Source organism: Leptodactylus fuscus, chromosome 7, assembly GCF_031893055.1.
Source record: "Leptodactylus fuscus isolate aLepFus1 chromosome 7, aLepFus1.hap2, whole genome shotgun sequence".
Classification (NCBI taxonomy): domain Eukaryota; kingdom Metazoa; phylum Chordata; class Amphibia; order Anura; family Leptodactylidae; genus Leptodactylus; species Leptodactylus fuscus.
Window position 1 is genome coordinate 140,144,045 of NC_134271.1, and position 17,656 is coordinate 140,161,700.

General features: G+C 41.6%; 3 protein-coding genes across 3 annotated transcripts; all 3 read right to left on the bottom strand.

Moving 5' to 3' along the window:
* Nucleotides 1-908: 908 nt before the first annotated feature.
* On the bottom strand, nucleotides 909-1,847 carry LOC142214578 (olfactory receptor 5V1-like). The gene has a single exon (XM_075283519.1). The coding sequence runs from the start codon at nucleotides 1,845-1,847 to the stop codon at nucleotides 909-911; it is 939 nt and encodes a 312-aa protein (XP_075139620.1).
* An 8,296-nt stretch (nucleotides 1,848-10,143) lies between these two features.
* Nucleotides 10,144-11,082, bottom strand: LOC142214579 (olfactory receptor-like protein OLF1). Its single transcript, XM_075283520.1, has one exon. The coding sequence runs from the start codon at nucleotides 11,080-11,082 to the stop codon at nucleotides 10,144-10,146; it is 939 nt and encodes a 312-aa protein (XP_075139621.1).
* A 2,723-nt stretch (nucleotides 11,083-13,805) lies between these two features.
* Nucleotides 13,806-14,744, bottom strand: LOC142214580 (olfactory receptor 5AR1-like). The gene has a single exon (XM_075283522.1). It carries the CDS (start codon nucleotides 14,742-14,744, stop codon nucleotides 13,806-13,808), a length of 939 nt encoding a protein of 312 aa, XP_075139623.1.
* Nucleotides 14,745-17,656: the final 2,912 nt, after the last annotated feature.

The window sequence follows — 17,656 nt, forward strand, 5'->3', positions numbered from 1 at the left end:
AGTAGGTACCTACTCAAAACCCAATACCTCCCATATACATCAAAAACATCAAAAACAATAAAAAACAATTGAAGAACTACAACCACAGTAGTAAGGAAACCTCAATCTGGTTATCACGGTTCTTCCTACGTCAATGTACCAAAGCAAACAACATACTAATGTGGTGTTATTCCATAAGATATCCACCATTCCAAGATGCCAGAAAATGGCCAAATAAATGGTTTGATCTCACCATTCCTATACTGTATGTCGTTTTTCTTCATATCCAGGGTCATAGGACATTGCGACAGCATCCGGGGCAGTCAGTCATTCACTTTCCCTTCCCCTTCCAGTTCATCACTTCGATGTCCCTTACACCTATATAGCTCCAGCCCTTACAAAGCCAGTCCACATCTGTCCCGTAAAGAACCCTAACTTCATCACTAAGTTTTATTAGTATTTGTTGAAGTTGCCCATATGGATAGTTTGGTATGTTCCTTTCTGTGAGTCTGTTTTCAAAATTGGGGACTATGTATGTGTTTTCAGTGAGGCTTTATAATATGAGTTTGTCAGGTATGCCAAAGTGGTGATGATGGGGAAGGGCCTACTTATAAAACCTATGTACCGAGCCCACCAATGTGTTAAAACGGCCCTGGCTCTGATCAAGGCTGCTTCAAAGGAATGGACTGTCTGAAATTCTGAGCTCAAACCAGTGATGGAAATTTTGACTGTTTCCAGTACCCTGGACCATTTGGCTCTGCTCACTGATAAGAGACGACTCTTCTGACTCCCAAAGGTCACCTGAGTGACTCTACCAGTTCCATCACCTATACAATATCGGATCCCCAACCTGATATTGATATGATATTGACCTTTTTGATGGTTGGATACATCGATTGATACAGAGGGGTTCAATGATCTGAAGTCTTTTATTGGTTTACTGAGTGTCTAATAAGCTTTGTTCTTATTGTCCCTTTAACATCCTTATTCCTCATACTGTAGATTATAGGATTCAACATCGGTGTCACTGCTGTATATAGAATGGACAGAGCCTTATCTGTCTCAGGCATGTAAGTGGAGCGAGGTCTCAGATACATGAACAAAATGGTGCCATAGTAGAGAGACACCACGGTGAGGTGGGAGGCACATGTGGAGAAAGCTTTTTGCCTCCCTTGTGAAGAACGGATCTTCAAAATGGTGGAGATGATGTGGATGTATGAAATAAGAGTCAAGAAGAAAGAACACATGACTATGATCACGGCTGCGATATACATGGCAATCTCATTGAGAAAAGTGTCTTTACAAGACAGTCGAAAGAATGGAGGCATCTCACAGAAGAAGTGGTCAACATGGTGGGACCTACAGAAGGGTAGCTGGAAGGTGAGGGACACGTGAAAGGCTGAGTTCATAAAGCAAAAGCTCCATGATCCAGCAGCTAAACAGGAGCACAATGTCTTGCTCATGATGGTCCTATAGTGCAATGGTTTACAAATGGCTACAAACCTATCGTAAGCCATTATAGTGAGCACTATGCACTCTGTGGCTCCCAACGCCAGATGGAAATACATTTGAAGTGCACATCCCAATAGAGAAATACTTCTGTCCTTGGACATAGTATTGATGAGGATTTTGGGAACAATGGTGGAGGAGAAGCAGATGTCAATAACAGCGAGGTTGCTCAAAAAGAAGTACATGGGGGTCTGTAGTTTTGAGTTGATCCTCACCACAATGACTAGTAGAACATTCCCTGATAACGTGATCAAATACATCACCAAGAACGCAAGAACGCAGATGGCCTGAAAATACGGGACATTGGTCAGACCAAGGAGGATGAATCTTACTGGAGATGTTCCATTTGAGTCTTCCATTATTTATGGATTCTGGACACAGGTGAGAAAAATTAAATATTTAGTCGTACACGATTATAATTTTTTTTTAAAAAATAAAAGTTCACTAAAGACAACCTAAAACAATATAGGTTAGTTGATTAGCTTTGCTACCCAAAAAAATCATATTAAAACAAGAGAACGACTTCACATCTGCGTCGGTACCAAACACATTTGCAAGCGGAGTGCAGTGAAAGCACACGGATCCCAATAGACTATAATGGGGTCCATGTGCTTGCCGCGAGATCTCTGCACTGTACATGCGGACAGAAAAGTACTTTACAATCTAGTTTTCTGTCCGCATGACTCATGAGAAGATCTTGCGGCAAGCATACGGACTTCATTATAGTCTATTGGATCCGTGTGTTTTTACTGCACAACGCATGACCATTATTTAGGGTTTGTTCACACGGGGCAAGAGGGGGTGGATTTTGGTGCTGAATCTACCTTAGAATCCACCCCCTCACAATAGAGGTCTACAGTGTTGGTCAAAAGTATTGGCTCCCCTGCAATTCTGTCAGATAATACTCATTTTCTTCCAGAAAATGATTGCAATCACAAATTCTTTGGTATTATCTTCATTTAATTTGTCTTCAATGGAAAACCACAAAAAGAATTGTCAAAAAGCCAAATTGGATATAATTCCACACCAAACATAAAAAAGGGGTGGACAAAAGTATTGGCACTGTTTGAAAAATCATGTGATGCTTCTCTAATTTGTGTAATTAACAGCACCTGTTACTTACCTGAGGCACCTAACAGGTGGTGGCAATAACTAAATCATATTTGCAGCCACTTGAAATGGATTAAAGTTGACTCCACCTCTGTCCTGTGTCCTTGTGTGACCACATTGAGCATGGAGAAAAGAAAGAAGACCAAAGAACTGTCTGAGGACTTGAGAAGCAAAATTGTGAGGAAGCATGAGCAATCTCAAGGCTACAAGTCCATCTCCAAAGACCTGAATGTTCCTGTGTCTACCGTGCACAGTGCCATCAAGAAGTGTAAAGCCCATGGCACTGTGGCTAACCTCCCTAGATGTGGACGGAAAAGAAAAATTGACGAGAGATTTCAACACAAGATTGTGCGGATGGTGGATAAAGAACTTCGACTAACATCCAAACAAGTTCAAGCTGCCCTGCAGTCCGAGGGTACAACAGTGTTACCCCGTACTATCCGTCAGTGTATGGACTGTATGGTAGGAGACCCAGGAAGACCCCACTTCTTACCCAGAGACAGAAAAAAGCCAGGCTGGAGTTTGCCAAAACTTACCTGAGAAATGCTTGCTATAGAGGATAGACGGATATCCCCAATCTGAGAAAGCCAAAACCGTTCTGGAAGAATGTTCTCTGGTCAGATGAGACAAAAGTAGGAAAAGGCATCAACATAGAGTTTACAGGAAAAAAAAGAGGCCTTCAAAGAAAAGAACATGGTCCCTACAGTCAGACATGGCGGAGGGTCCCTGATGTTTTGGGGTTGCTTTGCTGCCTCTGGCACTGGACTGCTTGACCGTCTGCATGGCATTATGAAGTCTGAAGACGACCAACACATTGTGCAGCATAATGTAGGGCCCAGTGTGAGAAAGCTGGGTCTCCCTCAGAGGTCAGGGGTCTTCCAGCAGGACAATGACCCAAAACACACTTCAGGTCAGCACTAGAAAATGGTGGTGAGAGAAAGCCCTGGAGACTTGTAAAGTGGCAGCAATGAGTCCAGACCTGAATCCCATAGGACACCTGTGGGGGAGGGGGAGAGATCTCTTGATGGCAGTTTGGAGAAGGCCCCCTTCACATCTCAGGGGGGATCTGGAGCAGTTTGCCAAAGAAGAATGGTCTAAGATTCCAGCAGAGCCTTGTAAGAAACTCATTGCTGGTTACTGGAAGCGGTTGTGCGCAGTTATTGTGTCTAAAGGCTGTGTTACCAAGTATTAGGCTGAGGGCGCCAATACTTTTGTCCAGCCCATTTTTAGAGTTTTGTGTAAAATGATCAATGATGTGACTTTTTTTTCATTCTCTTTTGTGTTTTTTCATTGCAAGCAAAATAAATGAAGATATTAATAGCAAAGAGTTTGTGCTTGCAATCATTTTCTGGAAAAACAGGAGTATTATCTGATATCTTTTGGCCAACACTGTATGTAGACCACTAGTTTACTTTTTTAAAAAGATGTGAGCTCCCCTTTCTTAAGGCGGATTCTGCTGCTGATTGAGCCCTGGCGTCTGCCTCACTGCAGCACCCTCCAGACTAGGCCCATTCATTTGGGCCTACTCTGAAGCGGAAAGCTGCGACAATAGTGGCAGGTGCATTTTGGCCCCATTCTGACGTGGCTTCCCACGTCAAAATCAGGACCAAAATATGCCTAACCGTGCTCTGTGTGAAATGCCCAATTTTAGCTTTGATTTAAATGAAATTTGGCACATAGATAGTTTATAACCTCGATTAACACTCAGGCTACTTTTTATCCCGATAAATGTCATGGCTTCACGACTGTTATGAATTTATGTTCACATACTATATGACACTGCTCTTGCAACAGCTTATCTCAGAATCTGATAAAGCCTGGTCTGCTATCTATCTATGTAAACACAAAGCTAACCCTGAGTCCATTGTTTACTTGCTTTTGCATATTATCTGATCTGCTCCAGGCAACATGCTGATACACTGGATGGGAAAACAACTTTAATCCCAATTGGCAGTTTGTTACTTTTAAACATGTCGGGAAAAAGAAAATGTAATTTGTTGCAAAATTCTAAAATGATGACAGCTATAAAGGAAGCCAGAAATCACAGAGTTCTCCTCAAGCGGAGTTCAGGGGGATCATCGGCGCCGACAACACGCTCATTATATGGCGTCCCAGTGAGTTGCTCAGATTGAGTTGCCAACAACACGCAGACGAAGTTGCGGGCAGAGGCTAGTTTGGTTATATAATTCAGTATATGAATTTTTGATTTGTATTTTAGACTGACTGCTGAGCCGGTGTATCTAAGGCTACGTGTGATACTGCGCTGCCAGGCTAGAATATCTATTTTAGTTTCCTCCTGTGTTATCTTCTGAGATTCTGGTTTACACCAAATGACTAAGGCTCTTGGCTCTTTACTACTAGACCTGGTTTGTGACCTTTTTGACATTTCATCCAAATTTCATGATATTTTTGAAAGACTTACCTTATGGAACACCTCTCTGGGTTTTCTTTGACCAAATTGCCAAATATTTCTTAGGTTACAATAAGCGAGATATTTTTGGAAAGCTCTAAGATTATCTTTAGAATTCTTCATTCCTTTCGTCACAGTATGGTGACCCTACAAGGATGACTCCCCACTGCAGAGCAAACTGTAATGCTGGTAGCTTCCTTTATACAGATCTTGTGTTACCAGAATAATATATTAGTCCCCTGTGTACATCATTAAACTGAAAGAAGAGCGCTGAAGTCTCTAGATTTCCCTGTATAATACATACTCTCATGGCACCAGGATTTTTGGAGTTTTTTATATTTAAGGTTTTAAAATTGTTCCCTAAACATATACTTTATACATGGATGAGAACAGATTCACAGTGAGCACATGTGATAGAGTATAGAGATGCCATGGAGAACGTTCTGCTGCCTGCAACTTCCCACGTGACTGGTTTGGCAGTGGGTCAGTAATGGTGTGAGGAGGCATTTCTTTGGAGCCTTCCATGGGCTAGCCAGAGGTACCCTAATTGCCATTAGGTACCGGGTGTTAGGATTGGGTTGCTATCATAGCGCACAGTGCCACCTGCGGGTCAGTTTAACCATCCAGCTTTCACCCTACTGAGCATGCTCAGTGCCATTTCCCCCCTACTGAGCATGAGCGGTGAGGTCATGGCCACCGCCCCTATTGGGCGAGGACTTCCCTTTACATAGTGTGAGCCGATGCCCGCCAGGTGCTCACACTTACACTTTGACTAAAATTTCCTCTAAGTCAGCGGAGTAAATGACAGTAGATTTCAGGGATAGGCTCCAGTATTCAGGCAGGTTGTCAGACTAGGCCTCTGTGTGGGGTTCCTCTGCTTCTCCTGGGTGCTGTTAGGTAGGACCTGTAAACCCTGAACTGTTAGATCTACACCAGGGCTAGGAGTGGTAGACGCCGTTCCAGCTTGTAGATCTGCAGCAGGTATGGTCTCTGAGATAGCCTATGCGTACTGTCTGTCTTCATGTATGGCTCCTAGCTGTGTGCGGAAGCATGGGTGTTTGATGACGCCAAGCTGTGTGCGGAGTGTGGGTGTGTGATGTCTCCAAGCTGTGTGCCAGAGCATGCAACCCCCCCTGGGGACTCCAAGCTGTGTGCAGGAGAATTTTCTAAAACTTCCGTGGTGGCCCCTAGCTGTCACAGGGGTAAGTGTGTGTGTGTTTGCTAGCCTGGGGTGAGTGTTAACCCTTGGCAGCCGTGGTGTTTTGCTTGTATTGGTGCACCTGGCCAGTGAGCTAAACTGGCAGGGTTTTAGTTGCACCTTGTTCACATGGAGTGTCGCACAGTACACACTGTTCACATTGAGTTCAGGCTGCAGTGTCTTTGCAGCTGTTCACATTAAGTACCGCACTGCAGTGTCTTTGCAGTAGTTCACATTGAGTTCAGACATACAGCCGTCCACCATAGGGCCTGTGGACCTCGCTGCAGTGTCTTGCAGCTAAGAGGTTCTGTAGTTTAAAAAAAATATTATTTATATATACACACAGAACCGTAACACCGGGATGACATCTAAGACCCATTGTGAGATCATATTATTATTATTGTTTATTTATATATCACCATTAATTCCATGGTGCTTTACATTTAGGGGTTTACATACAGTACACAAAATATACAAATATAATACTAACAATGACTGACTGGCACAGTGGGGTCGAGGGCCCTGCCCGCGAGGGCTTACAATCTATGAGGGAAGGGGGGTAGAGACAGAAGGAGAGGCGGAGACTGTACAGATGGGGGTGAGGTGATAGTGTTATTGGAGGTTGTAGGCCTTCCTGAATAGATGAGTCTTCAGGGCCTTCTTGAAGCCTGTGATTGTGGGGGTCAGTCTTATGTGTCTTGGTAAGGAGTTCCAGAGTATGGGGGATGCACGGGAGAAATCTTGGAGACTGTTGTGTGAAGAGCGGATGAGAGCAGAGCAGAGTAGGAGGTCATTGGAGGATCTGAGGTTACTTGTGGGCAGGTAGCGGGAGATTAGGTCAGAGATATATGGAGGGGACAGGGTGTGGATAAGGTCAGAGATATATGGAGAGGACAGGTTGTGGATGGCTTTGTATATCAGCGTTAGTAAATTGAACTCAATTCGCTGGGCAACAGGTAACCACTGAAAGCATTGGCAAAGTGGAGGAGCCGATTAAGCACAGGGGGCAAGGTGTATTAAGCGAGGAGCATAGTTTAAGGTAGAATGGAGGTGGTGGTGGAGAAACAGGTTAAAGATGAATAGTACCGAGCAGTTGCGAAGAGTGGTTGCTAGGGATGTAGGGCAAGACTGCCTCTGGTGTCAACTTTACTTTTGAAATAAGAGGCAAAGTCGCCAGCTGAGATAAGTGACTTCGGAGGGGGCACAGGAGGATGGAGAAGGGGCTTCAAGGTAGTGAATAGCTGTTTGGGGGGGATAAGGGAGATATGAGTGTGGTGAAATAGACCTGCTTTACAGAGGTGAGTCCATTCTTGAATGCGAGTACTGCCTCTTTATACCTGTTGAAGTTTTCCTGGGAGTGGCACAAAGTCAAGGGCTGAGGTAATGGTGGTATTACAGAAAGCAGCAACGGCATCTACGTCCTGGAGTGAGGATATATCAGCGAGTGGTAAGAGAGAGTCTGAGAGCGTACGGATGTCACTGCAGTTAAGGTTCCTGCAGGAGTGGCATCTGCATCCTGGAGTGAGGATATATCAGTGAGTGGTAGGAGAGAGTCGGAGAGTGTGCGGATGTCAAGGCGGTTAAGGTTCCTGCAGGGGCGTGTTGGTTTAGGGATTGGGGAGTGTATTACAGAGGAGAGGGCAGAGAATGTCAGCAGGTTGTGGTCAAAGAGAGTGGACAGAGAGTTAGAGAGGCTACATGTAGAGCAGAGGCGGGTGAATATGAGGTCTAGCCTGTGCACCTTTATGTGGGTGGCAACATCGGACTATTGAGAGGTGCAGGTGCAATGGGCCCTGGGTTCCTTCTGATGTATGACAATGCTAGACGTTACGGTTCTGTCTATATATATAAATTATAAATTGACAGAACCTCTTGACTGCGGTAGTGGCTGCAGTCGAGGTCCACAGGTCCAGGTTTAGGAAAACCTGCACTCGCAGGGGGTTGGACCTGATGGCCCTTGAGGTCCCTTCCAACTCTACCATAAGAAAAAAAAAAAAATAAGAAAAACACAAGCCCTAGGAGGGCGGCCGTCTGCCTAAGCAGAGCAGCAGTATGTCAGTGTGGCTCTAGTGTGAACAGGGAGCAACACACGTTCACCAGTTAACTTCACTGGGTGAATGTGTCTGCGCAGCTCCCAATGTGAACAGACTGCAAGGGGGCTTTCACCAGTTGGCTTCACTGGCAAGTGTATTTGTGAAGCTTTAATGTGGACTGGCTGCAATGAGGTTTACACCAGTTGACTTCACTGGGCAAAGGTATTTGTTCAGCTTTTATGTGAACTGGCTGCAATGAGGCTTACACCAGTTGGCTTCACTGGGCAAGTGTGTTTAGGCAGCTTCCAATGTGAACTGGCGGCAACAGTAACTTACTGGGGAACTGCACCTGAGTCTAGATTGCAGCAAAGGCTGCCAAGGGTTAAATGTCACCCCTGGTCAGCAACACAAAGGGCTCCACAAACAGCTTTGAAGCTACAATACTAATGGACAGTTCAATCAGGCTAAATAGTTCCCTACTGGCAGTACCCAGGAATCTTACCTAGAATCCCTGAACTGACAACCTGCCTTTCACAGGAACCTATCCCTGACCTCCTGTCTCAAAGTTAATAGTCAAAGTGTGAGCACCCGGCGGGTGTCGGCTCACGCCATATAAAGGCAAGTCCCCATCCACAGGGCAGTGGCCATAACCTCACTGGGCATGCCCAGTATGGGTCGAATGGGACTTAGCCTCTGAGCGCCTCCAAAATGTCTGAGCATGCTCAGTAGGGAGAGAATGGGACTTAGCCTCAGAGCGTCTCCAAAAAGTCTGAGCATGCTCAGTAGGCAAAACGCTGGACTTAGACTCCACAAACCTCACCGTCCGACACCCAGGGCGAGAGCTGGATCCACCCGCAGGTGGCGCTGTGAGCCGGAAGGAAAACCTGCGGGACCCCATGCTAACACTATACCTCATGCGGCTGAAGTGTTTCAGCAGTTTCTACATGATGAAAGCATTGATGCTATGGACTGACCTGCCCACTCACTACTGAGCCTCATCAGGAGCATGCCCAGGCATAGTAGGGGGGTAACTGTGCCTAATGGCGTAATACAGTTGTTCTAGTATGCATATGTGACATTTGCATATATTATATTACCACAGCTTTGTAATTTGGGAACCTGCGTGTTCACCTCTCACTTGTGTATTTCTGTGTTGAAGAGTCTGAGGAAGACCATAATGAGGCCAAAATATCACTGCATTATTTGCATGATATTCTACTTATTCACGTGCAGCAATTCACATAAATAATCTTGCAACAAATTCTATCTGGAGTGGAATCTATATTATTTTGGATTTGTAGGTTTGGGACCCTATTCCGCTGCCTACCTGTACCACACCACTACACAGCTTGAAATATAAAATTTTATGGGTCAGAATTTTTTTTAAGGTGTTAAAACGTAACAAAAAAAGATTAATATAAAAATATATAAATTTGGCATTTGACTGTGTGATGGACCACTGGGGGGCATTCTATTGTATGAGGCCACTAAGGCGACATTATACTATGTGGGAACCACTGAGGGGGCTTTATAATATGAGTGTGTCAGGTATGTGAAAGTGGTGGTGATGGGGAAGAACCTAATTATGAAACTTTTGCACTGAGCCCACCAATGTGTTAAAACGGCCCTGGCTGGGATCAAGGCTGCTCCAAAGGAATGGACTCTCGGGAATTCTGAGCTCAAACCAGTGATGGAAATTTTGACTGTTTCCAGTACCCTGGACTATTTGGCTCTGCTCACTGATAAGACACAACTCTTTTGACTCCCAAAGGTCACCTGAGAGACACTACCGATTTCACCACCTATGCAGTATCGGATCTCCAACCTGATATTGATATGATATTGACCTTTTTGATCATTGGATGCACAGACTGATACAGAGGGGTTCAATGATTGGAAGCCTTTTATTGGTTTAATGGTTGTCTAATAAGCTTCGTTCTTATTGTACCTGTAACATCCTTATTCCTCATACTGTAGATTATAGGATTCAACATCGGTGTCACTGCTGTATATAGAATGGACAGAGTCTTATCTGTCTCAGGCCAGTAAGTGGAGCGAGGTCTCAGATACATGAACATAATGGTGCCATAGTAGAGAGACACCACGGTGAGGTGGGAGGCACATGTAGAGAAAGCTTTTTGCCTCCCTTGAGAAGAACGGATCTTCAAAATGGTGGAGATGATGTGGATGTATGAAATAAGAGTCAAGAAGAAAGAACACATGGCTATGATCCCGGCTCCGATATACATGGCAATCTCATTGAGAAAAGTGTCTTTACAAGACAGTCGAAAGAATGGAGGCATCTCACAGAAGAAGTGCTCGACATGGTGGGATCTACAATAGGGTAGCTGGAAGGTGAGGGACACCTGAAAAGCTGAGTTCATAAAGCAAAAGCTCCATGATCCAGCAACTAAACAGGAGCACAGTGTCTTGCTCATGATGTTCCTATAGTGCAATGGCTTACAAATGGCTACAAATCTATCGTAAGCCATGACGGCGAGCAGAATGCACTCTGTGGATCCCAATGCCAGACTGATGTACATTTGAAGTGCACATCCCAACAGAGAAATACTTCTGTCCTTGGACATAGTATTTATGAGAATTTTGGGAACAATGGTGGAAGAGAAGCAGATGTCAATAACAGAGAGGTTGCTCAGGAAGAAGTACATGGGGGTTTGTAGTTTTGAGTTGATCCTCACCACAATGACTAGTAGAACATTCCCTGACAATGTTATTAAATACATCGCCAAGAACACAAGAACGCAGATGACCTGAAGATACGGGACATTGGTCAGACCAAGGAGGGTGAATCTTACTGGAGATGTTTGATTTGAGTCTTCCATTATAATTATGGATTCTGGACACAGGTGACAAAACTTAAATATTCAGTTGTACATGACTATAAAATTTTTGTAATTCTTTGCATTTAGAGCGGTCAAAATGTGGAGTTCCCAAGAAGTCATAATGGCGGAAACTATGACAATACTCAAACAATGGCTGTAATTATTCTAGAACTGAATAAGATAATTGATCTAGAGGAGATAAAATTAATAGATCTGTGTATTTTTTTTATTTTTTTTATAATCATTAGGCCATGGGATCAGATTTAGCTTAAGCTTCATCCTATGCATTACATTTTTACACAATTGGGAGCTTTTTTTTTGCCTTCAGACCACTCTCCATCCTTCAAAACCGTACCTGTTTTTTTTGAGTAAGTTAGAAAATTCTAGTCTAAAACTAGATAAATACAATAAAATTGGATGAAATTGGCTCATTTTGGAAAATTTTAGACTGAGAGTCAAAACCACAATTGTAAAGCTTTATATTTGTTTCAATAAGTGATTTTTATCACGATTGTAAGCCAAAATCAGAAGCGGGATGAAACCTCAGAGCAGTTGCAAATCCTTACATCATACCTTGACCATTATGCCCGATTTTAAATTGCCAATACTGATACATAAGACCGAACAAATTACTGATTTGCGATTAAGACCCGAAATCTGCTCCATTCCTTGCACTGTGTTTCATTGTCATTGCCTCTTAGAAAAATGCCATTGCCCCATCTGATTCCTAAATTAGAAACCATAGTAAAAGAAAATACAAAGTTTTGAATATTTTTGAAAAAGATTTCAGAACTTTATGAAATTCATAAAATTGTAATTTTATAATAACATATGTAAAATATTAAATACAACTGGTATGTAACAAAATAAACTGAATACAACACATACAAAGGGTTACAAAACATATATTGGAAACACAATCTTCATTAGGATCATAAAATAATAATATGGAACCGCGTAGAATTGGGGAAATCACTTACAAGAAAATGGAAGCAAAAAGGGAGTATAAGAATCATCTGGTCGGAAACTGATTAACTGCTCTTATATTATCTCAGCACCGTATTCCACCATGATGGTCTAACTTCTACCAAACCTCTCTTGGTTAAAGAAAGCAAAAACTTTTTGGGTTTTCTTTGGCCAAATTGCCAAATATTTCTTAGGTTACAATAAGCAAGATACTTTTGGAATGCTCTAAGATTATCTTTAGAATTCTTCAGTCCTTTCATCACAGTATGGCGACCCTACATGGATGACTCCCCACTGCAGAGCAAACTGTAATGCTGGTAGCTTCCTTTATACAGATCTTGTGTTACCAGAATAATATATTAGTCCCCTGTGTACATCATTAACCTGAAAGAAGAGCGCTGAAGTCTCTAGATTTCCCTGTATAATACATACTCTCATGGCACCAGGATTTTTAATTCCTATTAAATTTAAGGTTTTTAGAATACATAAATGGGTATGTGTACAAGTAATTCTGGAGACAAAAGAAAATAGGGAATTTGGTGTACCATATATTTAAATAATAAATAATAAAAACACGTTCCAAAACCCTGGTGGTGAGTGTATGAGCTACAAAGTTGTCACACTGGGTGTATATATATATATATATATATATATATATATATATATATATATATATATATATATATATATATATGATAGGTATACGTAAGTGGCTCAGATAAAAAGGTATACAGTACATCTGTTCCCACTCAAGAGTGAATGTGTGTTTTCAGTGATAGTGTATAACATCCACCCCCAAGGTACATATAGCTGATACTGTAGTCCCTTCGAAGGCCAATCATAAAACCCCAAAAGATCTCTTAAATAATGGTGGGGTGTCTAATTATTTGTCTGTACCCCATTCCACTACATCCACTGACTCGTGTCCAAGTCAAGAGACCATTGATTAGGGCTGAACGGCGTACTCAGCTACAGCATTGGTAGATATATTTTAATAGGAGGCGAGATCGCTGGCCAGTCAATGGTCCCACCACACTAATAATTGGGCACAGTGTTAGGATACCTGATATTGACCTCAACCGAAACTTTCCCCCAGTAAAGAATTCCTAGGAGAAGTGACTAGGGACTCTTCTATATCATGCACTACTAATTATGCATCCATTCACTAGCACTGAGTCAATAGAACCTATAGCCTAGGGCACACACTACTGAGCTTCATCAGGAGCATGCCCAGACATTGTAGGCAAGTCATAAAAGCACGTGGCAGCCACACACACTACTAAGCCTCATCAGGAGCATGCCCAGGCATTGTAGGGAGGTCATTATATTGTATGGGGCAAATAAGGTGACATTCTACTATGTGGGAACCAAAGAGGGGGTTTTATAATATGAGTGTGTCAGGTACGTCAAAGTGGTGGTGATGGGGAAGGGCCTACTTATGAAACCTTTGCACTGAGCCCACCAATGTGTTAAAATGGCCCTGGCTGTGATCAAGGCTGTTCCAAAGGAATGGACTCTCGGAAATTCTGAGCTCAAACCAGTGATGGAAATTTTGACTGTTTCCAGTACCCTGGACCATTTGGCTCTGCTCACTGAAAATAGACAACTCTTTTGGCTCCCAGAGGTCACCTGAGTGACACTACCGATTTCACCACCTATGTAGTATCGAATCTTCAAATTCATATTGATATGATATTGACCTTTTTTATAATTGGATGCACAGACTGATACAGAGGGGTTCAATGATTGGAAACCTTTTATTGGTTTAATGGTTGTCTAATAAGCTTCATTCTTATTGTCCCTGTAACATCCTTATTCCTCATACTGTAGATTATAGGATTCAACATCGGTGTCACTGCTGTATATAGAATGGACAGAGTCTTATCTGTCTTAGGCCAGTAAGTGGAGCGAGGTCTCAGATACATGAACATAATGGTCCCATAGTAGAGAGACACCACGGTGAGGTGGGAGGCACATGTAGAAAAAGCTTTTTGTCTCCCTTGTGAAGAACGGATCTTCAAAATGGTGGAGATGATGTGGATGTATGAAATAAGAGTCAAGTAGAATGAGCACATGACTATGATCCCAGCTGAGATATACATGGCAATCTCATTGAGGAAAGTGTCTTTACAAGACAGTCGAAAGAATGGAGGCATCTCACAGAAGAAGTGTTCAACATGGTGGGACCTACAGTAGGGTAGATGGAAGGTGAGGACCACATGAAGGGCTGAGTTCATAAAGCAAAAGCTCCATGATCCAGCAGCTAAACAGGAGCACAGTCTCTTGCTCATGATGTTCCTATAGTGCAATGGCTTACAAATGGCTACAAATCTATCGTAAGCCATGACGGTGAGCAGAATGCACTCTGTGGAGCCCAACGCCAGATGGAAATACATTTGAAGTGCACACTTCAATAGAGAAATACTTCTGTCCTTGGACATAGTATTTATGAGGATTTGGGGAACAATGGTGGAGGAGAAGGAGATGTCAATAACAGAGAGGTTGCTCAGGAAGAAGTACATGGGCGTCTGTAGTTTTGAGTTGATCCTCACCACAATGACTAGTAGAACATTTGCTGACAATGTTATTAAATACATCACTAAGAACACAAGAACGCAGATGACCTGAAGATACGGGACATTAGTCAGACCAAGGAGGATGAATCTTACTGGAGATGTTCCATTTGACTCTTCCATTATATCTATGGATTCTGAACACAGGTGACAAAATCTTAAATATTTAGTTTGTATATGACTATAAAATTTTTGTAGAAGAAAAATTTATCTTTGTACCGTATTAGCCAGTGGATATGAAAAGTAAAGATTGAGAGTCCTCAGTAGTTTATATATTTTTAATGGCTAACAAAAAATGATGACGTCCTATAATTATTCTAGAACTGAATAAGATCATTGATCTAGAGGAGCTGAACTTAATAGATCTGTGTATTTTTTTTTTAATTTTTATAACCATTAGGCCATGGGATCAGATTTAGCTTAAGCCTCATCCTATACATCACAGTTTTGCACAATCTGGAGCTTTTTTTTTGCCTTCAGGCCACATCCCCATCCCACAAAACCATATCTGTTTTCAGAGTAAGTTAGAAAATTGTAGTCTAAAACTAGATAAATACGACAAAATTGGAGCAAATTGGCTCATTTTGGAAAATTTTAAACTGAGTTTGAGTCAAATCCACAATTTACATTTGTTTTGGTAAGTGACTTTTATCACTGATTATAAGCCAACACCAAAGCGGGCTGAAACCTCAGAGCAGGTGCAAATCCTTACATCATACCTTGACCATTCTGTCCGACTTTAGCTTGCCAATACTGATGCATAAGTCGAAATAAATCACTGATTTGTGATTAAGACCCGAAATCTGCTCCATTCCTTGTGCTGTGTTTCATTGTCATTGCACCTTAGAAAAATTCCATTGCCCCATCTATTTAACTTAGAAAACATAGTAAAAGAAAATACAAATTTTTGAATTTTTTTGAAAAAGACTTCAGAACCTCGTGAAATTTGTAAAATTGTTATTTTATACTAACATATGCAAAATATTAAAAAAAACAGGTATTTAACAAAATAAACTGTCATTGCCTCTTAGAAAAATTCCATTGCCCCATCCGATTCCTAACTTAGAAACCATAGTAAAAGAAAATACAAAGCTTTGAATATTTTTGAAAAAGATTTTAGAACTTTATGAAATTCATAAAATTGTAATTTTATAATAACATATGTAAAATATTAAATACAACTAGTTTGTAACAAAATAAACTCAATACAACACTTACAAAGGGTTACAAAATGTGTATTGTAAAAACATAATCTTCATTAGGATCATAAAATAATAACAGAACCGCGTAGAATTGGGGAAATCACTTACAAGAAAGTCGTCGTGAAAATGGATGTTATTAAAAGGAAGTATAAGTATCATCTGGAAGGAAACTGACGAACCACTCATAGTATCTCAGCACATCTTGCCACCATGATGGTCTACCTTCTACAAAACCTTTCTTGGTTAAAGAAAGCAAAAACTTTTTGTGGTCTTCACATTCTACACAGAAACACATTATCTTCTCGCAAATTTGGGATGAAGTCTTGAAGGAGGGGAAATATGAGATAGTGAGTCAATGAGTAAATCTCAATCCAACATGCACAGAAAGACCTTTATTTGGTTATATAATTCAGTTTATGAAATAAAATTTTTGATTTGTATGTTAGACTGACTGCTGAGCCGGTGTATCTAAGGCTACGTGTGATACTGCGCTGCCAGGCTAGAATATCTATTTTAGTTTCCTCCTGTGTTATCTTCTGAGGTTCTGGTTTACACCAAATGACTAAGGCTCTTGGCTCTTTACTACTAGACCTGGTTTGAGAATTTTTTGACATTTCATACAAATTTCATAATATTTTTGAAAATCTTACCGTATGTAGAACACTCTCTGGGTTTTCTTTGACCAAATTGTCAAATATGTCTTAGGTTACAATAAGTGAGATACTTTTGGAAAGTTCTAAGATTATCTTTAGAATCTTTCAGTCCTTTCGTCACAGTATGGTGACCCTACAAGGATGACTCCCCACTGCAGAGCAAACTGTAATGCTGGTAGCTTCCTTTATACAGATCTTGTGTTACCAGAATAATATATTAGTCCCCTGTGTACATCATTTACCTGAAAGAAGAGCGCTGAAGTCTCTAGATTTCCCTGTATAATACGTACTCTCATGGCACCAGGATTTTTTTTTAGAGGTCATAAAGGCACGTGGAGGCCACACACACCACTGAGCCTCATTAGGAGCATACCTAGGCATTGTAGGGAGGTTATACAGGTACATGGAGGCCACACACTCTATTGAGCCTCATCAGGAGCATGCCCGGACATTATACGAGGATCATACAGGTACGTTGAGGCCACACACACTACTGAGCCTCACCAGGAGCATGCTCAGGCATTGTAGGGAGGTCATACAGGCATATGGAAGCCACTCACACTACTCAGCCTCTTTAATTGCATGCCCAGGCATTGTAGGGAAGTCATATAGGAACGAGGAGGCCACAGACACTACTGAGCCTCATCATGAGCATGCCCAGGCATTGTAGGGAGGTCATACAGGCACGTGGAGGCCACACACACTACTCAGCCTCAATTCCTTGTCTTGAGGCATTTCCACTAAAGTTGTATCTACCAGTAATTTGATTTTCCACTTTGATCTTGAGTATCATTCCAAACCCTGATCCAGATCTGACCTCTGTTGGATATTCATTTACATTTACATTCATCATTTTTATGTTTTTATTATTGTTAACACATTATACGATGTAATGAATAAAGATTTGCAAATGGAATATTTAATTCATTGATATGTGGGATTTTGTATATCAATTATTGACATCTATCTATCTATCTATCTATCTATCTCCTATCTATCTATCTATCTATCTATCTATCTCCTATCTATCTATCTATCTATCTATCTATCTATCTATCTATCTATCTATCCATCCATCTATCTATCTATCTATCCATCTATCTATCTCCTATCTATCTATCTATCTATCTATCTATCTATCTATCGCCATTCTAACTAATACTAAATAGAAATGAGATCA

What these genes read in the sequence shown, in the direction of transcription:
- LOC142214578 (XM_075283519.1), bottom strand. Translation starts at nt 1,847, where the DNA reads ATGGAAGACTCAAATGGAACATCTCCAGTAAGATTCATCCTCCTTGGT.
- LOC142214579 (XM_075283520.1), bottom strand. Translation starts at nt 11,082, where the DNA reads ATGGAAGACTCAAATCAAACATCTCCAGTAAGATTCACCCTCCTTGGT.
- LOC142214580 (XM_075283522.1), bottom strand. Translation starts at nt 14,744, where the DNA reads ATGGAAGAGTCAAATGGAACATCTCCAGTAAGATTCATCCTCCTTGGT.